Below are 24,564 nucleotides of genomic sequence, written 5' to 3' on the forward strand. Positions count from 1 at the left end.
TTCGTTTCAAAAGGTTAGAATGCAGATGATTAGGAATCCTAATTAATGCTGTTCATCATTATTAGAGAAGATGTACAGGTAAGGATATAGTATCCTTCAGTTACACAGGGCATTGGTGAGACTACATCTTGAATAGTGTGTGCAGTATTGTTCTCCGTATTCAAGAAAGAATGTAAGTACATTAGAGATAGTTCAGAGGAGGTTTACTGAATTGATTCCTGGAATAAGTGGGTTGTCTTATGAAGATAAGTTGAACAGGGTGGAACTGTTGGGACCTGTTCTGAGGAAGGGTCACCAGACCCGAAACGTTATCTCTGATATTTTCTTCACAGATGTTGCCAGACCTGCTGAGCTTTTCCAGCAACTTCTGTTTTTGTTCTTGAACAGGGTAGGCTTGTTTCCACTGAAGCTTCAAAGAATGAGGTATAACTTGATTGAAGTGTATAAGATCCTGAATGATTTGGACAAATTGGATGTAGAAAGGATATTTATTCTTCTAGGTGAATCCATATCTAGGAGGCAATTAAAAATTTTAAAATTAGGCGTCTCCCTCTTAGGAGATAGATGAGAAGGATTTTTTTCTGTTAGAGGGCTGTGTGACTTTAGGAACTGTCTGCCTCAGAAGGTAGTGAAGGTGGGTCATTGAACACTTTTGAAGCAGAGGTGGATGGGTTCTTGTTAGGCAAGTAATCAAAAGTTATCAGGGTTAATAGGAATGTGGAATTAGAAACACAAACATATCCGCCATAATCTTATTGAGTGTTGGGGCAGGCTCAAGGAGTTGAATGGTCTACTTCAGCACCTATTTTGTATTATTGTCTGGTTGAAAGGGTAGAGAAGGTGGAATGATGCCTTTATGTTCTTTTAATGTCTCTTCTAATTTTCACTCAATTTGTACCCATTTGAAGTTACAAAATATTTACAAATGCATTGTCAAATAGAATTTGAGGTGAGTGTAATAGTGTGAAGTTTTTCCTAAATTTTCTTTAAATGGTTGATGCGAATACAGCAGAAATAATATGATACAACAAACATTATTAGCTCAATATGTTCTTTGGAGATCAGCAAAACAAAGTTGTCATAAATTTATGCATTTTAAGTGAACATCATTTATGAAACCAAGTCTTCAAAAATAGGATTATCAATTCCTGTATATTTTCAGTTTTTTATTCAATATAATACAATGTGAGCCACATATGATAAGATTGCATTTAATTCAATTGTACCTTAGATCACTTATGCTCTGACCTAAAACTTGTCATCTTCATAGGTTGTTTTCCTGTGAAATGTTACTGAACTGTGAGTCAGGATCTTAAGCAGTCACTTTTGCAAGATATTTGAGGGGGTCTAAAAGCCATTTTATCTCAACTTTTTTGTATAGTATAAAAATTACTAACAGTGAAATATGTTGTGCCTCTTGGCAGGAATACTCTCCTACAATATATCTAGTGTGGTGGCTAACAAGCACTTTGCAGGTAGCTTCTGACAGAATTTCATGTGTAGGTCTGGCAAGGTTTCACATTTGGTGTCATTGAGTGTTTCACAGATGGTGACCAGTAATGCTCTTGCAGTATTTCAGTGTCTCGTGGCCAATAGAAGTTAATTTTAGCTTTTAGCAGTGCCAGAACATAGACAGTAGCTGATCATCTGCCTATTATGTACAATTCATTTGATATTCAATTCCATTAGCTTCAAGGAAAAGTGAATCACATATATGTACAATGGATGTAGAACATGACCGATACCCAATCTGCTACCACCTATTCGTCACCATTGCTAAAAGTTGAAATGAGCCCAGTAGTACTTTTCACGAGATATTTCATACCATTTCACAAAGTTTTAATCCTGTTAACATTTCATGTCTGGCAAATGGCAGAGATACGCTCCTGATCAAAAACAATCTCAGACCTGCCATATACCATCATTTTACAGCTCCTACAATGACAACATTTCATGCATATTGAATGATAATATTTTAATATGGACAGTCTCTCATATTTGATGACCATTCACACGATGTCGTTGGACATCACGCTGTTGTTGCTGTTAGGCAACAAACATAACATTGTTAAATACCATATGAAAAATTCTAGGCACCATTTAAAATCATGTCATAGATTGAAACGATAGAACAGCAAGAGGCCATTTGACCCACTGTGTCTTTATTTCTGCTAGTTCTTCCACAAGAGCTGTCTTTCAATTTTTGTGCATTGATGTGTGTGTTTCTGCATTTTTCTTGAAAAAATTATCCAATTTTCTGTAAAAGTGTGTTACAGTTTCAATAAATCACTTGTGGTAAACCATCCCATGCTCACAAAATGTGAAAAAGATTCCTATGCTGAAATTCCTCAGCCCCTGTCTCTTAGTCATAAATTATGAGAATGAAGATAGCATAAGTTAACACACCAGGATGTTTAAAACCTCTTAACACATTCTAGAAACATAAGGATTGAAATTATTCTCACCAGTATTTGTAATAAAACAAATTCACAAATGTATTGAAGTAATGCATACAGCAATACCATATGAATTGCAGATTTAATTGTTACAAGTAGAATAAAGGTGTGATTGACCATAAATAAAGTTTTGTTTTATCCTTCATTTAATATTTTTATATCCTTTCAAAGAATGTAAATGTTGCTGGAATGATCAACATTTATTCTCCATCCCTATTTACTTTTGAGAGGGTGGAGGTGATTCACCATAGCAGCCACAGTATTTATAGTACAGAATCATAGAATGGTTACAACATGGAAGGAGCCTATTCAGCCTGTCACATGTGGGCTAGTTCATGTAAGAGCAACTCAGTTGCTTCCATTCTCTTACCTTTTAACCAAGTTCTGTTAACATTTTCCCTTCAGGTAATTATCCAGTTTTAAAAACCATTATAAAACAACCACACTTCCAGGCAGTGAATCCAGAATGTAACTACTTTCTGCATAAAAAGCTTATTCCTTCTGTCATCTCTTTTTGTTTTTGCTAATCACTTTAAATCAATGAACTCCAGTTCTTGACCCATCTACCAACGAGAACAATTTCTCCTGACTTATACACTTTCAGACTCTAATGATTTTGAACATCTTTCTCAAATCTTTCAACCTTGTTATCTCTGAGGAGTTCAACCACAATGTCATGAATCTACCCACATAACTGAAGGCTCTTATCCCAAGATGTTCTGTTCATAAGTAGTTTCTGCATCCTCCCCTTCAGCTAGCCATAGTTTCCAGGGCAGCAGCTTCAGAGAAGTGGCTGTCGCTGGGGCTGCTGTCCCTGTTGAGGATGATGACCTGCCCTTAAATTGCATCCCCTTTTAGAATAGAATTTGCTTAGACCAATTCCTTTTATTTAGATTTAGGAATTTTATAGTGGCAAGTTGCATTCATGCCACACATCTGCTCATGCCTGGGTGCTGTCCTGGTCTTTTTCTTGTGGATATAAACTGCTTCCGTATCTGGGGAGTTGTCAATGGTACCTAATTCATGTAATCATCAGTAAAACATCCACATCTCTGACTTCATTATGGAGGAAAGGCACTGAAGAAGCTGATTTTGGGTCTACCCAGAGGGATCTTCTGCAATGATAACCTGGAAATGAAACGATTGGCTTTCAATAACCACAACAACCTTCCTTTGTATTAAGTATAGTTCAAACTAGTGGAGAGTGTTCTTTATGATTCCCAATGATTTCAATTTTCCTCAAGCTCCTTGGTGTCAAATGTTTCTTTGAATTCAACTTTTATGTTTATGTTCAGGCCATGGATGAAATTCAATTTGAAGTGAATGGCCCTGGTGGAACCTAATGTGAGAATTGATTAAGAATCTATTGATGAATGAATGCAGCTTGATAGCACTGTCTCCAGCATCTTTCATTGCCTTTCTGATGATTGAGAGTGATGATATTGACCAGATCAAGCTTGTCTTGCTTTTTGTGTACAGGATATGGTCAACGACTTATATTATCAAGTAGCTGTCAGTGTTATAGCTATAACAATACTGGAACAACATGGCTAGAGGCAAGGTTAGTTCTGGAGCAAAAATCTTCATTACTTTTTCCAAAATGTTGTCAGAGTCCACAATTTTTGCAATATCCAATGTCTTTAGCAGTTTCTTAAATTTTACTGACATCTGTGATTCTGGAGACTTGAGGTAGAAGATGAGATGGATGCAAATGCTGCAGCCTTTTGCACTGATGTGTTGCACTCTCTTGCCATTGAGAATGGGGCTGCTTTTGATCCTTCTTCCTCATTATTTAATTGTCAACAGAATGTGGTAGGAACACAGAGCTTAGATCTAATATGTGGCTGTAGGTTCACTTTGTTTTGTCTATTGGATATTCCTTTTACATGTATATATGTATGTCGTCCTGTTTTCTAACTTCACATTTTTGGGTATGAAAGGTATTTATCTTGACATGTTCTCCACTGAACCAGGGTTGCTCTGTAGGCCTGGTGATATAGGTAGAGTATTCCAGGCCATGAGGTTACAGATGTGGTTGAATACAATTCTCCTGCTGCTGATGGTCACAGCATCTCATAGATTGCTGGTTTTGAGTTGCTGGGTTTGTTCTAAATCTATATGACTGTCCTGCACAGTATGATGCAGGCTATCCTCATTGTAATGACAGATTTTGCTGACAGGACGTACAAAGCCAGTGATGGAGGAGGATAGGACATTGGTCAAAAGCTATGATTCAATGAGTACAATTATGTTAGGTTGTTGTTTGACAAATCTGATGTTATTAAGGAGGAATTTGCAAGATTGACTAGACAAAGTATTCCTTTCTTATTTCTAATGCCTTGGTCAATATTGGTTTGATCATCTTGTATTATTCATTATTGTCTTTTTATTGCTATTTGATAGAACTGAGAATTTTGCTGGCGTAGTTCCAAAAAGCATTTAAGGGTCAATTTTATTATTGTGGATTTGGAGTCACGTATAGGCCACATCATGTCAGGGGGGTAAGTGTCTTTCCCTAAAGGAGCCGATGGGTTTTCACAAAAAAGAAGCCGATGGGTTTTCACAAAAACCACAATTACTGACACTAATCTTTTACATGCAAAAAATTGCTAGCGAAACTCAGCAGGTCTGGCAGCATCTTTGGAGAGAAAGCAAATTCGATATTTCAGGTCCAGTGACCCTTCTTCAGAACTCAGACTTTTACATGACTTCTTCATTTCTTGTCTTCAACAGAATATGAAAATATCAATGTCACATTGTAAAATCTGAAGCTGCAGAAAGTGTTGTACCTACTAACCATGACATGCAATTGATTTTCCAGACCAGGCTACTGCTGCTTTTGTTTCAACCTGATGCAACAGGTTTTTTTTCACTAAAATCTAAATATAAGACATAGCAATCTTACACAGAACTATTTATGAATAATTCTTTCAAATGCCTATGTTTCACTTCAGCTGTGATTATACATAAATATGTGAGTCCTTCCTTTGAATAGTAGATACAGAGATCATTATGTTTTAAATGCAACTTGAGTGTGGCAAGACGTAGGTAATTAGGGAGTTGAGCTGGCATACATCCATTCATAATATGTAAAGACCTGGTGGTTTTCTAGATGCTTAAGTGAAGAGAGTTTGATTTTATTCTGACTGTAGGTCAGGATAAATTTTCTCGTGTTGCAAGCACGCTACCTAGTGGAGCCCATAGAAACTGGAATAATAATCAAATTCAGGATGAACTATTGCTATATAGGAAGCAAAAGGCTAAATTTTATGATAGGCATTAAGACACCAGTGTCTGGACTATATGGCTGTCCTAAGCCCACCCATGATATCAACAATCCTGATAGATTCATAGAGTCATGGAGTCATATAGCATAGAAACAGACCCTTCAGTCCAACTAGTCCATGCTGACCATGTTTCCAAACTAAACTACTCCCACTTGCCTACATTTGGCCCATATCCCTCCAAAACTTTCAAATTCATGTACTTATGTAAATGTCTTTTAAACATTGTAACTGTACCTGCCTCCACTACTTCTGGCAGTTCATTCAACACACGAACCACTCTCTGGGTAAAAAACTCGCCCCTCATGTCTTTTACAAAACTTTCTGATCTCACCTTAAAAATATGCCTCCTAGTTTTGAATTCCTCCACCCTAGAGAAAAACCCTTGCTATTCACCTTATCTATGCCCCTCATGATTTCAGAAACTTCAATAAGTTCACCCCTCAACCTCCTATGCTTCGGTGAAAAAATGTCCCAGTCTTTCCAGTCAATTTTTATATCTCAATCCCTCCATTCCTGCAATATCCTGGTAAATCTTTTCCAAACCCTCTCCAGTTTTATAATATCTTTCCTATAACAGCGCAACCAGAACTACATACAGTACTCCAGAAGAGGTCTCACCAACATCCTGTACAACCTCAACTTGACTTCCCAACTCTTATACTCAAAGATCTCAGCAATGAAGGCAAGGGTCTTAACCAACCCCGTCTACCTGTGACACAAATTTCAAAGAATTATGTACCTGAACCCTTAAGTCTCTCTATTCTACAACACTATCCAGGGCCTTACCATTAATTGTATCCTGACCTTGTTTGTTTTACCAAAATGCAATACCTCACATTTATCCAAATTAAACTCCATCTGTCAATCCTCAGCCCACTGACCCAATTGATCAAGATCTCCTTGTAATCTTAAATAACCTTCTTCACTGTCCACTATACCACCAGTTTTGGTGTCATCTGCAAACTTACTAACCATGTCTCCTTTTTTTTTATCCAAATCAGTTATATAAATGACAAACAAAAGTGGACCTAATACTGATCCCTGCGGAACACCATTGGTCACAGGCCTCTAGTGTGAAAAACAACCGTCCACCACCACCCTCTGTCTTCTCCTGTAAAGCCAATTTTGTAGACATTTGGCAAGCTCACCCTAAATCCCATGTGATCTAACTTTACTAATTAGTATACCATGCGGAACTTCCACTTTTCCTTCTGATAGTATTGTACTTGAAGTGACATGGAAGGTCAGAGTCATTTGAATCATTGTATGTTAATTGAACATACATCATAGAAAATTACTTGTTTGAAATTCTAATCTACACAATATAAGCTATAGACTTAAAGCAGGCCGCCTTAAAGGTGGGTGTAGATGATGGGCTTGTGGTATTATCGTTAAACTATTAATCCAGGGAACTTGGTAATGTTCTGGGGAAAGTAGGAGCAAATTACTGCAGATGCTGGAATCTGAACTGAAAACAAAACATACTGGAGATCACAGCAGGTCAGGCAGCATCCATGGAGAGAGGGCAAGCTAACATTTTGAATCTAGACAACTCGTCATCAAAGCTAAAGTGAAATGGGGTAGGGGGCAGTAGTGGGTGGGTGGAGTGGGGGTGATGGTGTAGGTTTGGAGCGCCAGGCAAGAAAAGATGTTGATAGTTCAGATTAAGTGGTCAGGGACCCAGGTTTGAATCCTGCCATGGCAGATGGTGGAATTTGAATTCAATGAAAATCTGAAATTAAGAGTCTAATGATGACCATGAAATAGTTGTTGATTATTTGGAGAAAAAAACTCATCATGTCCACAAATAACATTATCTGGTCTGGTCTACATGTGACTGCAAACACATAGCAATGTGATTGACTCTTAACTACTGTCTGGGCAATTAGGGATGGACCATACATACTGGCCTAGCTAGGGATGCCCACGTCTTGTGAATGAATAAAATAAAAAGTACCTGTTTAGTCAACATATTTCTCTAACATATTTCTTTAATCAAACTTCTTGGGGTAATTTTCCACAAGTAACAATGAATTGAATTGTGCCCCTGCTGTAGCCATTAGGAAAGCCAACACCAAACTAACCAACTTTTAAAAAGGGCCACCTACCCTATGGTGATGCACAATACTGGTGGCCTTACCAAACAGAGAGTGGGGATGCCATTCCTCAGTGGAAGGAAGTCCTGCCCTCGAGAGCTGCTGGTCAATCTGATTGGCTGGCATTGCCAGTAGTCTCAGCAGAACCACAACATAGGAGCCAGCAATTACCCAGTCCCCAGAAACAAGAGCAATGGATCCTGGGCTAAGGTTAGTCCCAGGCTTTTAGAGTGGAAAGGGTTTGGGTATTCTATGTAAGGGGACAAGGAGGGTGTGGGGTTGGGGGGGAAGGATTGTGGAGGCCAGCAGGTAGGTTTGGGGATATCATCTTGGGTATTTTGTGAGTGCGTAACCATGAAGCATTCAAAGCAATAGCCCCACCCCCAAAGATATACATCCCCTTTCTTCCTTTCAAGATGGTGAAAAATCAGATTCACCACTCTTGCCCATTTGCCTATGCCAACTACTTTATGGTCAGCATAAAGCCAGTTCAGCTCAATTGGCTTTTTAATAAGTTCAATTCCCCACTAATGTTTTTTTTTCAAAATGATGGGTAGACTGGCGATTTTGGCTCCTGCCCATTTACCATATTATGTGAACTAGGTCAGAGTGTGCAGGAAAGCAGTGGACTAGCAATTCATCACCTTTAACATGCCCCTACCATAATCTCGGCCAGTATAGAGCCATAAATTCAAGCCAGAGCCTGCACCAAGAAATAGAGGTAGACACAGTTCATTGCGAGGGATACAGTTCCTAGAATCTCTATAATGTGGAAATAGGCCATTCAGCCCAACGAGTCCACACTGACCCTCCAAAATGCATCCTACCTAGACCCATCCTTCTACTCTATCCCCGTAACCCTGCATTCCCATGGCTAACACACCTTACCTATACATCCCTGAACACTATGGGTAATTTAGCGTGGCCAATCCACCTAACTTGCACATCTTTGGACTGTGGGAGGAAACCAGAGCACCCAGCAGAAACCCACACAGACACAGGGAGAACGTGCAAACTCCACACAGACGGTCGCCCAATGGTGGAATCAAACCTGGGTCTCTGGTGCTGTGAAGTAGCAGTGCTAACCACTGAGCCATGGAAGAAAGCCCATGTACAGTGCTTTTCAGGAGCAAAATGAGAGTATTCAAGCGCACACTGCCTGCCTGATCTTTAGGCTGGTATTAGTTGGGCATCGGATAGCTACCACACATTGGTTCCTTGATTTTTTTTCTTGACTGACTCTGTACATATGGAAAACATATGACTATAAAATCTTAAGACCCACAGGCCACTCAGCCCATTGAGTCTGCTCTTCCATTCATGAGATCGTGGCTGATCTGATAATCCTCAACTCCACTGTTCTGCCTTTTCCCCATAATCCTTGATTCCCTTACTAATTAAAAATCTGTCTATCTCAGCCTTGTATATAGACTACAGCAGTAAAGAATTCCACAGATTTTACCCTCTGAGAGAAGAAGTTCCGCCTCATTTCTGTCCTAACCAGGTGACCCACTACTCTGAGATTATGCCTTCTGGCCCTAGATTCTCCCACAAGGGATCACAATTTTTCCACATCTACTCAGTCAAGCCCCTTATGAATCTTATATATTTCAATAAGGTCATCTGTCATTCTTCTAATCTATTAGTAAAAAGCCAATCCTCATAAAACAATTGTTCCATACCTGGGATCAACTTAATGAACCTTCTCCAGACTGCCTCCAATGCCATATTTTCCTTCATCAAGGGGACCAAAACTGTTCTCAGTATTCCAGGTGTGGTCTGATCAGTGCTTTATATAGTTCTAGCAAGAATTCCCAATTTTTACATGCCATTCCCTCTAAAATAAGGGCCAACATTTCATTTTCTTCCCTATTAAGTGCTGAATTTGGTTGTTAGTTTTTTTGTCATTTTTGCTCAAGAATCCCGACTTCCTCTGTGCTGCAACTTTCTGTAGTTTCTCCATTTAAATAATATTCAGCTACATTATTCTTCCTGCCATAATACATAAGCTCATGTTCTCTTACTGTATTCCATCTGTCAAGTTTATGGCCATGCAATTAACTGGTCTGTACTCCTCTGTAGATTCTTTGTGTCATCCTCACCATCTGCCTTCCCACCTATTTATGTGTGATCCTCAAACTTGGCAAGAGTAATTTCACTTCATTCATCTGGACCTTAAAAATATAGTGGCACCAGGGCTGATCACTGTGACACTCCACTAGTTAGAGTTTCCCATCCTGAAAATGTTCACTGTATTCCAACTTTCTGTCTTCTATCATTTAGCCAATCCCCTATCCATTCTAATATACTAATCCCAACAACATGGGTCCTTGTCTTATTGAGTAGCCTTACATACAGTATCTTACTTAAACCCATTTGGAAATTCAAATATATTACACCTACTCGATCCCCTTTATTTATCCTGCTTGTTACCTCCTTAAAGAATTCTAACAAATTTGTCAGCAATGACTTCACCTTCATGAAACCATTCAGACTGCTTGATCAATGCTCTGCTATTACATGCTTTATATTTGGCTCTAAAATTTTCCCAATAATAGACATTGAGCTGACTGGCCTATAATTACCCTTTATTGTCTCATTTCTGTTTTGAATAATGTTGTTACATTGGAAGTTTTCCAATCTTCTGGGACTTTTCCACAATTTAAGAGTTGTTGGAAGATCACAACTAGTGCATCCATTATCTCTGTAGCTACATCCTTTAATATCCTGGGATGCAACCCCTCAGGTCCAGGGGACCTATCAGCCTTTGGATTTCCTAGTAATTTTCTTCTAGTGATAATTATTGCATCATTTCCTCTTCCCCTATGCCACCTCGATTGTTTAGTATTTTTGGGATGCTGTTTGTGTTCTCTACCATGAAAATTGGTGCAAATAGTTTATTTAACTCTGCTGTCCATTTCCCGTTTTCCCCATAATTGTCTTCCCAACCTCATTCTCTCAGATTGTTATGTTCATTTCAGTCTCTTTTCCTTTTATATATTTAAAGAAGGTCTTGTTGTTTGCTTTGATATTACTCGCTAGTTTATCTTCAAAGTTTTTTCCCTCTATTATTACCTTTTAGTTTATTTTTATTGGTTTTCAAATCTTTCCCAGTCCTTTGGTTTACAATTGATCTTTGCACATTGTAGAGCTGGATGAACACAGCAAGCCAAGCAGCATCAGAGGAGCTGGAAAGCTGATGTTTTGGGTCTAGACCCTTCCACAGAAATGGGAGAGGGGAAGGGGATTCTGAAATAAATAGGGACAGAGGGGGAGGCGGATAGAAGATGGATAAAGGAGAAGATAGGTGGAGAGGAGACAGACAGGTCAAAGAGGCGGGGTTGGAGCCAGTAAAGGTGAGTGTAGATGGGGAGTTAGGGAGGGGATAGGTCAGTCCAGGGAGGACGGACAGGTCAAGGAGGCGGGATGAGGCTAGTAGGTAGGAGATGGGTGGGGCTTGAGGTGAGAGGAGTGGATAGGTGGGAGGAAGGACAGGTTAGGGAGGCGAGGATGAGCTGGGCTGGTTTTGGGATGCGGTCAGGGGAGGGGAGATTTTGAAGCTTGTGAAGTTCACATTGATACCATTGGGCTGCAGGGTTCCCAAGCTAAATATGAGATACTGTTCCTGCAACCTTTGGGTGGCATCGTTGTGGCACTGCAGGAGGCCCAGGATGGACATGTCGTCAAAGGAGTGGGAGGGGGAGTTGAAATGGTTCGCAACTGGGAGGTGCAAGGGTCTAGACCCAAAACGTCAGCTTTCCTGCTCCTCTGACGCTGCTTGGCCTGCTGTGTTCATCCAGCTCTACACCTTGTTATCTCAGATTCTCCAGCATCGGCAGTTCCTCCTATCTTTGCACATTGTATGTTTTTTTTCTTTCAATTTGATGCTCTCCTTAATTTACTTTGTTAACCATAGTTGGTTTGTCCCCTTCCTGGAATACCTCACTGAAATATATCTTTGTTGCGAGTCAAAAATTGTTTCCTTCAATGTCTGCCATTCCTCCTTAACTGTCTGATCTGCTGAACTCTTTCTAGTCCTCTCTGGTTTTCCTGATGTCCACAATCTGACCATACCTGAATTATGTCCAGTTATGTAAATAAAGGTAAATGTTTATCAGAGATTTCTGACTTGCATCCAGATCTCCTGCAGTGGCATCACATGCAGCTCAAAAGCAGAAACCTGGCATGACTAATTCTTGAGATACTTTATCAATGTTATCTGTCCTAAAGGATGAATCAGTGTTACCAAGACAGGATGTGTGAGGAAAGTGACAAAAATAGAAATTAATGGGGAAACTCAGCAGGTCTGGCAGAATCTGTGGGGAGAAAGCACAGTCAACATTTCAGGCACAGAACAATGACTCTGCTTTCTCCCACGGATGCTGCCAGACCTGCTGAGTTTTGCCAGCAATTTCTGTTTTTGTGTCAGATCTCCAGCATCCGCAGTTCTTTGTTTTACTATATTGTGTGAGAAAAGAGGTTTGCACAATGGAATTGGCCCCTTCTGTGAGTTTTAGTGAGCAAAGAAATGAACGAAATGGAGTGAAAAAAATTCTGAGGAGGGGTGTAGACCCGGCATACTCAAATGTTAGGTGTACTGAAATTATGCTGTTACTGTATAACCAGCAGTGTTGAGGTCTTTGTAGCTACTGTACTTTTGCAAGTCTTTCACAAAGCACTATCCACAACTGTAGTTTCCTAAAAGTAACTGTTAAGCCTTAAGTTCAAGAAACAATATGGAAACTTTACAGGAGTTCAAAGCTGTTTCACAGTGACTGTGACAGAGATACAGTTCAATTGAGTAGTCAGAATGAAAGTGGATAAAAAAGTCAAAGGAAGCAAGCATTCCCCAGCTGATAAGATTCCTACTGAGGACAAAGACATATCGGTTAGGACAAAAAATCCTCCTCCTTTATCTTGACTGCTCTAAATAGTTTGAAACATACTATAAGTCAGAAGTGCAATGATCTCAGGGTCCTTTTATCATCAATGACTAAGAAATGCTGAAATGCATCCGAGGGCCTCAGGATGTGTCATTCATTGTGTTTAACTTTTTTTTTCTACCTTTTTGTAGTGCAGCTGTGAAATGTAATATCATCATTATAAGAGAATGTCAAACAATATTTCAGTGGCTATGTCTGAGTTTCAAGCCTTCTTGATTACTCATCAAGGTATTTGGGTTCTTTCTCCATGAGATGTGGGTATATTTTCAACTTTTGTTTCAAAATTATCTGACAGCTGTTCATCAAAGTTGCTTTGGACTCCAAAATTTGTGGTATATTTATAAACAATTGTTTCAAAATACAAATAACATTTAATATTCTTTTTATGTGCCACTTTTATGCCCAACATGAGAAAGGGGCATTTGACTTATATTCAGTCCCTCACATATTTCCCAGCCACAAATGGTCATGAGGAGGAGGCAATCTAATCTAAATCCACCCTCACTATAGTCCAGCCACTGGAAGATATATCTATTATCATAAGAACAACTGTAGAATAGGGCTTCTATGATAAGTTACCAGAAATAATATTTTATTGAACTGAAATACTGCCCTCAAAACAGTCCTGATAAATGGTCATTACCCTGAAAAGTTATCACTTTCTCTTTTCATAGATGCTGTGAGACATATTGAGTACTTACTGTATTTCTTTATTTTTCTTCACTGCCTCTTTAAAAACAAAGGTGCAATAGAGTGGCTCACTGGTTAGCACTGCTGCCTCATATCACCAGGGACCTGGGTTCAATTCCACCCTCGGGCAACTGTCTGTGTGCAGTTTGCACATTCTCCCCATGTCTGCATGGGTTTCCTTTGGGTGCTCTGGTTTCCTCTCAAAGTCCAAAGAGGCGCAGGTGAGGTGGATTGACCATGTTAACTTGTCCATAGATTTGCTTTTCCTAATCCTTCCTGGGATTGCTGAAGTAGGTTGAGTAATGTTCATGATAAAGCAAATTCGTTGTGGTCTGATGAAGAAATAAGTTTGATATATATTTCTTAACATTTCTCATTCTTTGTTTATTTTTGTGTCATAAACATTAAATTTGTCTATTGGTAATTAATATGTGCTCTTTAATTTTAGGAAATAAGGGCAACGACAAGAAAAATAAATCAAGAAAAGAAGGCAACAAAGAGGCAATGCAAGGAAAACAAACTAAAAATAACAATAGGGGCAAAGAAAATAAAAACACCAGAGAAGAACGTGTAAGAAAAGAAAAATCTGGAAACAAGAAACGAAGAGGGCAGAATAAGAAACTGATATCCACAACAGTGAGCACTGTTCACTAAAAGCCTCACTTGGTTGCTGAGATTTCTGATGCTGCTATGTATTAACAAGCTAACCTATAGAGGTGCACTGTATAATGGATCCAGTGCTGGGTTCCTACTTCTAATCCTTACTCCTGACCTTCACGGAGACTGCTAATCATTTCAAGGACTACAGTTGAAGCCGAAAGTGTAGATATGCCTACGTTTATTCAACATTAGACATAATTAATCCCTGCACAACCATGTTAAATTAGAACTCCAGATGGTTAGGACAAGTATCATAATTAGCCCTTTAAGGGTTAAAAAAGAGCCAAATATACTGAGAAAACTGATTCCATTTTAAGGGAAGGAAGTCTTCAGCCACAGTGCTGGAGATTCCTCATCAAATGTGATGTGCATTTGTGCATGTTCTGGTTTCTGTATAAATTGACAATAGGATCTTTTTTTTTCTTTTTTTTCTCATAATTATTAACAGATTGCTGCCTTGTAATATAGAGGAATGTAATAAATGTCATTTGAAGCCCGGAGAACCAACTGTTAACATTCTTTTTAAAGTATTGTTTTTAAGTTTCCGTTTATGACTTCTGTAAGAAACAGTGCACACACTTGAGCTAGTGTCATTGTTGTCAACAGATGCCACTAAACTGCTTAAAAGCACCTGTATTTCAAATAAAAAAATATATTTCCTTTACTGAATTCTCAGAGTATGTTTATGACATGACTATTCTTCTATATGTAGCATTATGGTAGGTAGGTTGGAAGATTATTACTACTTGTGTAGTAGTTTATTGCATATAAGTTTGGAAGCATTTTGACTGACTGGAATGATATAAAGACCTGCTCCACCATCTAGCTCTTTAATTTGCTACACATTCTTGACAAGAATCCAGAATGGTCAAATAGAACCATTTACTTGTCACTGGCATATATTGGTAGGTTTGTTTCATTTTTCCTTCTTAATTTAATGTTTCAAAAGAATTCATAAAACTAGTTGCACTTATTTATTTTTGAGTTGAAATCACATTGTGATAAAACTAAAATTTTCAGATATGAGAAAGAAGTTATTTTGTACATTGCTTCAAATGAAGGCATTTTAAAAGCCAACAGAAACATTGTTTATCAACCTATAAATACATTTATCACTAATATTACACAGTACAATTTCATGCTTATCATAATTATCATTCTCTGGTGTACCAGAGAAAAAATGAAAATGGAAGATTGCAGTTTATATTAATTCCATGTGCAGTCAATAAGGCTTTGTGAGGGAAGACAAGATTCCGGGAAATCAGCTAGGTTAACAAATATTTTTATTGTTGTTGATCAAACTCAACACACATGGTGGCCCAGTGGTTAGCACTGCTACGTCACAGTGTCAGGAACCTGGGCTCAATTCCAGCCTCAGGCGACTGCCTGTGTGGAGTTTGCACATTCTCCCCGTGTCTACATGTGTTTCCTCCGCAGTCCAAATATGTGCAGGTTAGGTGGATTGGCCATGCTAAATTACCCATAGTGTCCAGGGATGTGTAGCTTAGGTGGATTAACCATGGGAAATGCAGGGTTGCAGGGGTTACATAGGGGTGAGTCAGGATGGGATGCTCTTCACAGAGTTGGTGTGGACATGTTGGGCCAAATGGCCTGTTTCCACACTGTAGGCATCCTATGGATTCTTTCTACAGAAAATCTGACTAAGAATGCTTTTTAAAATCTTGGATTTTATCTGTAGACCTGGTAAAAATGAGAATATTTTAAAATGGTTGTGTAGTTATGCAAATGAGTGAATTTGAAAGAAATCCTGAAACCATGCACATTCCTAATATAACGGGTAGCATAAACTTCTATGTTTGGCTGAACTATAGTAGTTGAGGCTATTAATTTCCTTATCTGTGCTTACTTTTGTGATCTAGTACAGTTCAAAATTGTCAGAAATAGGCAACATAGATGATTCCTAATCCCAGGATTATTTTTGGAGATAGCTGCTCAGCAATGAACAAATTCTTCACTAACTCACTTTTCATCTTGCTTTTTGAGATTTTTTATTTTCTCTTCTTACCTCCCTGAGCATTAACATGGTAAAGAATGGAAGCAACCCGACTGTATATCTATCATATGTCTGTTTTTAATATCTAAGGCTGAATGATGAACCACAGCAGGTGATGCAACTCTACAAGAAATAACAGCTAAGCTTGATCCTTAATAGAACATAGAACATAGAACATTAGAGCGCAGTACAGGCCCTTCGGCCCTCAATGTTGCGCCGACCTGTGAAACCAATCTGAAGCCCATCTAACCTAACCTATTCCATTATCATCCATATGTTTATCCAATGACCATTTAAATGCCCTTAAAGTTGGCGAGTCTACTACTTTTGCAGGAGGGCATTCCACGCCCTTACTACTCTCTGAGTAAAGAACCTACCTCTGACATCTGTCCTATATCTATCACCCCTCAATTTAAAGCTATGTCCCCTCGTGCTAGCCATCACCATCTGAGGAAAACGACTCCCACTGTCCACCCTATCTAATCCTCTGATCATCTTGTATGTCTCTATCAAGTCACCTCTTAACCTTCTTCTCTCTAACGAAAACAGCCTCAAGACCCTCAGCCTTTCCTCATAAGACCTTCCCTCCATACCAGGCAACATCCTGGTAAATCTCCTCTGCACCCTTTCCAATGCTTCCACATCCTTCCTATAATGCGGTGACCAGAACTGTACTCAATACTCCAAGTGCGGCTGCACCAGAGTTTTGTACAGCTGCAACATGACCTCATGGCTCCGAAACTCAATCCCTCTACCAATAAAACCTAACACACCGTACGCCTTCTTAACAACGCTATCAACCTGGGTGGCAACTTTCAGTGATCTATGCACATCGACACTGAGTCTGCTCATCCACACTACCAAGAATCTTACCATTAGCCCAGTACTCTGTATTCCTGTTACTCCTTCCAAAGTGAATCACCTCACACTTTTCCGCATTAAACTCCATTTGCCACCTCTCAGCCCAGCTCTGCAACTTATCTATGTCCCTCTGTAACCTGCAACATCCTTCCGCACTATCCACAACTCCACCGACTTTGGTGTCATCCGCAAATTTACTAACCCATCCTTCTACACCCTCATCCAGGTCATTTATAAAAATGACAAACAGCAGTGGCCCCAAAACAGATCATATTCATATTCATATTATATCCCAGCAAGGGTCACCAAATATGTGAGTATGGGCCATGGCTAACATTTCCCCTGGATTTTGAGATAAAGACAAACACAGATGTAGATCCATCTGAGATCAGTTAGATCAGATTGTAACTGAGATACTCACAAACCAGAAGGCTCAGTTCCACATTGACCATTTAATGTACCAACTTGCTTGATTAATAGCATGATTAATATGCTATACTTCTACATAATGGCTAGCAACGTTGTCACACATTATAATCTTATAATTTTAAGCTTATACCACATTTACATTTTTATTTTCATATTTTTGTTTCCTTAAATCTTTGAATAAATATGTTTTTCTTTATAATGCAATTTACCTATTTTAGCTATTTAAGCCTCGTTTTTGACATTAACATTCAACTTCTGTTTGGGACTCTTGTATCATTCCCAATTCATATGTTTAAAAAAGCATAATCTTGACTAAGCATTTCTGATAAACTCCTTTTTCTTGTGGAGCAGAAGAGTCAGAAAAAAATGTATGTTTTCATCACTCTAAAGATAAAATGATACAATTGTGTTTTGATGTGGTTTCTGTTACTTATTTCAACATTTGCTTATAAATAAAGGGAAGTCTTTTGGACAATTTTTCAAGACATCACTTTAAAAGCATTCAATTTTCAAGTAATTTATTTTTTCCTCTGCTAATTTCCTTAATGTGTTCTCATATTATTTTTACTGTAATTTCTCATAATTCTGTGATTTCCACCAAGAAAAATACTCAATGTAATGATTCATTTTAATTCACTCAGATTATGTGTAAGTCTTCTCGACCTATAAGCCTTTTCAACATCACTGCCAAACTCATTTATGATCTTTTTCTTAATCCCAGCTGTAACACATTTTGTCCAGTTTTACAATGGCTCAAGAGGCTACAAACTTTCCCATTGAAACAAAACTACTTTTATCAACAGATTTAAGAACAGCTTCATCCCTGCTGTTATCAGACTTAAGAACAGACCTCTCATATATTAGAGCTGATCTTTCTCTGCACCTTCTCTGTCGCTGTAACATTTCTGTCCAATTACCCTGATGTACTTAGGTAAGGTATGATTTGTCTGGTTAGCAACAATACAACACTTTTCACTGTGTCTCAGTATAAGTGACAATAATAAATCAAATCAAATCAAATCAAAATTTGTATTTAAATAGTTCCTTTCAATAGAATAAAAGTCCCAAAATGCTTCACTGGAGCACTCAGAGCAAAATTTGCAATATCTCAGAGCAATATCTCCTTAGAAACCTAAGGAGATATTAGAGCAGGTGACTGAAACTGTGGTAAAGATTGAGGGTGTACGAAACAACTGCAAGGATGATAAAGAGTTGAAGAGATTTAGGATAAGAATTCTAGAACTTGGACCTTGGCTACTGAAGGTCCAGCCAATGATGATGAATTCCGCAGAGCAGCAATTAATACTGGGCACAGTTAAGAGGCTCAAAATGAAAAGCACAAATATCTGCATGGACTGTGTAACTGGAAAATGAATCCCCTGTTTTATTGTAACATAGGTACACATATTAAGGAATCTTTTATACTTCTAGTATTTGTTAAATATTAAAATGTAGAGAAAATATTTAACTGTTTGAAGCATATAATTTAAAGGACAGAACATGCCACCCTTCCCCACTTGCAAACATGGATCTGTCAGGAAATGGCAGCAGTGGCAGCACGGTGGCTCAGTGGTTATCACTCCTGTCTCACAGCACCAGCGACCCGGGTTTGATTCCACCCTTGGGCGACTGTCTTTGTGGAGTTTGCACATTCTCCCCGTGTCTGTATGGGTTTCCTCCAGGCGCTCCGGTTTCCTCCCACAGTCCAAATATGTGCAGGCTAGGTGGATTGGCCATGCTAAATTGTCCGTAGTGTTCAGGGATGTGTATATTAGGTGGATTACAGGGGGATGGGTCGGTGTGGATTTGCTGGGCCGAAAGGCCTGTTTCCACACTGTAGGGATTCTATTGATTCATTGCAACTATGTATAACAAATTGGAAAGGTATGAGCAAAATCTGCATTTAGGCCTTTATTACAAAGGGACTGGAATGTAAAAATTGTGAAGTTTTACACAAGGCAGTAGTTAGTCCATACCTAGAACCCTTGAACAGTTTTGATCCCCCTTATTTAAGGAAAGATATACTCACATTTGATGCAGTCCAGAGGAGGTTCACTAAGGTGATCGTAGAGATTTTCTTATGAGGAGAGATTGAGGCTGTACTTAGAAGGCTGAGCAGAATGAGACAAAACCTTAATGAAACATAATATTCTTAGGGGACTTCACATGGTAAAAATAGAAGCATTGTTTCCCCTTGTGTGAAAAGTCTAGGACCAGACGGCATAATTTTAGAATAAGGGGTCATCCATTTAAGACTGTGACGAGGAGGAATTTCTTCTCTCAGAGGGTAGTGAATCTGTGAATTTTTTTACTGCAGAGATGTTGCATCCGCACAAGACTGTGATAGATTTTTAATCAGTAAAAGAATCAAAGGTTATGGGGAAAGGTAGGAAAGTGAAGTTGAGCATTATCAGATCAGTCATGATCTCACTGAATGGCGAAGTAGACTTGATGTTACATGCTTACATCATAACAACTAAATCTTCTGCCTTTACAATAGGTTACAAAAGTCATATGAGGCTGGATCTTAGTCAATCAACCCCATGTTTGTTTTCAGAGGTAACACAGTGTGGAGCAGGCCAAGCAGCATCAGAGAAACAGGAAAGCTGACATTTCAGGTCGGGACTCTTCTTCAGAAATTTCTGAAGAAGGGTCTTGACCCGAATCGTCAGCTTTCCTATTCCTCTGATGCTGTCTGGTCTGCTGTGCTCCTCCAGTTCCATACTTTGTTATCTCTGACTCCAGCATCTGCAGTTCTTGTTATCTCCATGTTTGTTTCAGTTGCTTGCACCTCCACGATGGTAATTGTGGGAGTAAAGAAAGTGATTTTGTTTGTTTTTGGTTACAGCAACTATGGTTGTCAGTCACATTGCATTTAAAAAGCACAGATATAGGAGAAAGAGGAAAATAAGTTGACTGTAAGGCAATAGAGTGAGCTGAAATACATGATATTAAATTTGATGTTAGCATTTGAACCACTAAATACAAGTATATAAAATATATAAAGCAAACACAGATCGTGAGAATAGTTGTAAAGGAATAAGGAAATAATCATAAATTATATAAATTTAAACGTAAAATTTGTAGCAAAATAAGAAATCAGTGCTGGTTGTATGGACGGAGTAAACCTGAAAGGTAGAAAGATAAAATTACTCAAATGGGAAGGAGGTAATTTCATGATTTAAAAACTAATTGAGTACAGATAGATTGGAAAGACAATTGCAGACTAAAGCAGTAACAGAGAAATGAAATGCATTCAGGAAAGAGATAATTCAGGTTTTACTTTTAATTCACTCATGGGATGTTGTCATCGCAGGCTACCCAGCATTTTATTGCCCATTCCAATAAATTAAACATAATTCTTAGAAGGGTAGACCATCCAAAGTTAAGCACCCTGCATGGCCAACAAAAAAGAAGCCAAAATAAATCAAAATAAGGAGGTTTATGACAAATGCAGCAGCAATTGGAGTTCACTACAGAAAAGTGTGAAGTTATGGGAAAACCAGCATGAAAAGAAACTAAGTGGTATGATTCTGAACTTTATGTAACTTCAGATAAATAGCATGCAAATTTGTTTTATACTTCTGGCATGGGTCAATTCTCCTCCATTACTACAGTAAAACACCAACAAGCATAGATGGGTAGGGATAGCTTGATACTCTATCTAAAGAAGTGGTGGCACAAGTTCGTAGAGTGTTTTAAAAAATGGATTGCTTGGGTTTATAAATAGAAGATTAAAATAGGTAGACAGATAAATAATTCTAAAACTTTATAAACCATGGTTAGCATCAGCCGGAGTATTGTAACAATTTGCGGTGTCTACCTGGGCAGTGTCAAATTGGTATTGACAGATATCAACTCCCCTCTGACCTAAACCCCAACAAGATCCAAATTCCACCTCCAAAAACTGCCAGCCAATCAGAGCGGCCTACATCAGTAATGCCACCCACCTTCCCACTCCATCCACAACCACCCAGTAGGCCACTAAGCAAATCCACCTTCCCACCAGACACCCAGCTCCCCACCCAGATGATAGGTTCACTGTTGTTTGAATACTAGAGGGTGAGATCCATATGTAGGTACTGGAGAGAAGGGTGCGGATGGGGTTGGGGGTTCACAAAATGCTGCTTGTGGTTTATTTAAAATAACAATAGATGAATTTAAAAAGCAATTATTAAATGTTCATACTGTAATTGAACATAATGATTTTGCCTTAAATGTATTCTCATTCTTAAACTGATTAAAACTATTTCAACTGGTCGTTACTGACTTTGCAGTTATAAAGCAGTTCTCTCTAGAGAAGTTTCTTTATTACATTAGTGCTTCTACAGTCCCACAAGCTGGGCTAGTAAGGTAATGAACTCCAGATAAAACTAAGGAATTGAAGGGTGAAGTGGTTAAGTGTTGCATAATCATTGCTTGTTGGTGTTTTACTATAGTAGTGGAGGAAACATGACCCATGCCAGAAGTATAAAACAAATTTGCATTATTTATCTGAAGTTACATAAAGTTGGTACAGAGCCAAATAAAAAATTTCTTTAATGTCGTGCACATAATTCTAAGTTAATGTCAGACACTGACAAAAATAAGAAATTAATTTCCTTAATGAGTCATTGAGCATATGGCAAAAAAAATCAACACATTTGAAAACAGTTCAATCAATAAGCATTGTAACATATTTTGGTCAGAAGTAGATATGTGGCTGTTTTAGGCTGACATGCCTTCCAGAAAGTATTTTCCATTGAGGAGAAGAGAGGCCAATTTTAACAAAGGATTGCACAGCACAATGGACTAGAAAACTATCCTTTCACACCAGGAAAGTGAGTTCAGATTTAATTGAGGTAGATCTTGCCTCTACATTTTGTGAAACGAATTTTGAATGCAGTGAAGTCAGGCATTCAAACAGGATTAGGTTTCTGAAGTTCCACTTCCATTGGGGTTTGTGTATTCTACATGTTAAAAAAAAAGTCACAGGATATGGTCTTTGTTGTCTAGGCCATCATTTATTACCCACCCCTAATTGCACTTGAGAAAATGGTGGTGAGTTTCACTCTTGAACTTCTACATGTATTGTAGGTACACACACGGTGGTGTTTAGAAAAGAGTTTTAGGATTTTGTCCCATGAAGGAATGATGGTATAGTTGCAAGTCAGGATTGTGTGCAGCCGGTGATGGTATTCCCATGCATCTGCAGTCTTTATCCTTCTAGATAATAATGGCCAAGAGTTTGGAAGGTACAGTCAAAGAAGCTTGATGAGTTTCTACAGTGCATCTGGTATATAATACACACAGCTGCTACTGTGTGTCAATGGTGGAAGTGGTGTTTGGGGTTGGCATTCAAGTGGGCTGCTTTGTCCTAAATGGTAACAAGCATCTTGAATATATTTGGAACTGCACCCATCCAGGAAAGTGGACATGATTTGAGGAGGTTGGTTATCACCACAGAATTCTCAGTACTTTACTTCTTAACTCCCTACCACATCTCTTCCAGGTGTGCCCACCTTGTAGAAGTTCTGCTCCTCTCTCCGACTGGAATCTCTTGTTTGCCATCGTTACTTTCATTTTCTCTAGTGTTTTTCTAGTGTTTGACAAGGTATTTACCAAAACCTGCTTCCACAGCTACATTTCATTCCTCACTGACTCTCTGGCTTATGATTAACAATCCCTTTTTTGGGCATAGTTTCTGCCTAACCTTTATTCTGCCTCTGTGGTCTCCATCTCCCCCTATCCACTCCTTTTCCCCACTCCCCTTTATCATCAGTATAAACACTACCTTTTCCAAGCTGCTTTCAGTTCTGAAGAAAGGTCATTGGTCTTGAAACAATAACCCTGTTTCTCTTCACAGGTGCTGCCAGACCTGCTGATTTTGCCAGCGATTTCTGTTTTTGTTCAGTACAGAATTCCCAGACCTTGACTGCTCTTGTAGCCACAGTGTTTATAGATTGATCTAGTTTCTGGTCAATGGTAACAGTTGGAAAATTAGGGGTGATAATGATCATGGGGGAATTCAAAGATGGTAATGCTAATGAATGTCAAGGGTTGATGGTTGGATTTTGTCCTTTTGGAGATAATCAATGCCTGGCATTTGTGTGGTGTGAATGCTACTTCCCTGTTGCCACTTGTCAGCTGAAGCCTGAATGTTGTCCAGGTCTTGGTGCATTTGGACACAGATAGCTTTGTTATCTGCAGAGTAATGTAGAGTGCTGAACATTGTGCAATCATCAGTGAACATCCCCACTTCTGATTGTATAATGGGAGAAGGTCATTGATGAAGAAACTGAAGACTGCTGGACCTATGGAATCCTGGGAAATTCCTCCAGGGATGTCCCTGGTCTGAGAGGACTGACCTCCAAAAACCAGAATTATGTTCATTTTTTCCCAGGTATTAATGCAACCACTGGAGTGTTATTCCCCTGATTCCCATTGACTTGAGTTTCATTAGGGCTCCCTCGATGCACGGCAGGGGAGAAAATGGTGTAACTTAAAATATTAAGCAGAATGCATAAGGAACTGGATTCTGTGTTTTTTTTTGTGATCCTGGGGTGATCCATTCCAATTATATCCCAGGCCTCTTTCAAAGTTTAAGATCTATACTTTCTAAAGGGAATGGACTGAATCTTAAGGTTTCTGTTGGTAAAATTGCAGTCGCATTTTTCTCACCATATTTTACCAATTTCACCATATCAACTACCCAGGGCATCCCACTCATGAGATTCTGGCCCAATTTTAGCACCACTGTTCCAAGAACAAGTCGCCCCTCAGTGGATATCTGCTGAAAGACCAGCAGCCCTGGCACCCATGCTATCTTTAAAAAGCTATTTGAGCACCTGGACTTGCATCAGCAATTGAGCATTGACCCACACCAGCAACATAATGGGACGGCAGCCACAACACCATGCTGCTCACTACGCATATTGCTGACATTTCCTTGCACATACAACACCATTTTTCCACACTGGTTCCTGTTGAACCACCTACCACCGCACAACTTACCCGTCCTTAGTTCCATATCATTTTAACATCTTCTCTAAGACACCATTATTCTGTCCCTAAAGACTATTGTAGACTCACATCTTATCATCCAGGAGGGGAGCATCACAGGCAAGCAACCAGTTTGCCTCCACAATG

The 24,564-nt window shown here is 39.0% G+C and overlaps 1 protein-coding gene across 1 annotated transcript in view; it reads left to right on the forward strand.

Annotated features, from left to right (window-relative positions):
- Positions 1-14,796, forward strand: part of rspo3 (R-spondin 3) — an 81,213-nt gene extending 66,417 nt beyond the window's left edge. Inside the window, exon 5 of the mRNA XM_048596973.1 lies at positions 13,921-14,796. Within this exon, the coding sequence (XP_048452930.1) occupies positions 13,921-14,126 (206 nt within the window). The 3' untranslated portion in view covers positions 14,127-14,796. The remainder of the gene's footprint in view (positions 1-13,920) is intronic.
- Positions 14,797-24,564: the final 9,768 nt, after the last annotated feature.

This window comes from Rhincodon typus, chromosome 5, assembly GCF_021869965.1.
Source record: "Rhincodon typus isolate 14 chromosome 5, sRhiTyp1.1, whole genome shotgun sequence".
In the NCBI taxonomy this organism is placed as follows: domain Eukaryota; kingdom Metazoa; phylum Chordata; class Chondrichthyes; order Orectolobiformes; family Rhincodontidae; genus Rhincodon; species Rhincodon typus.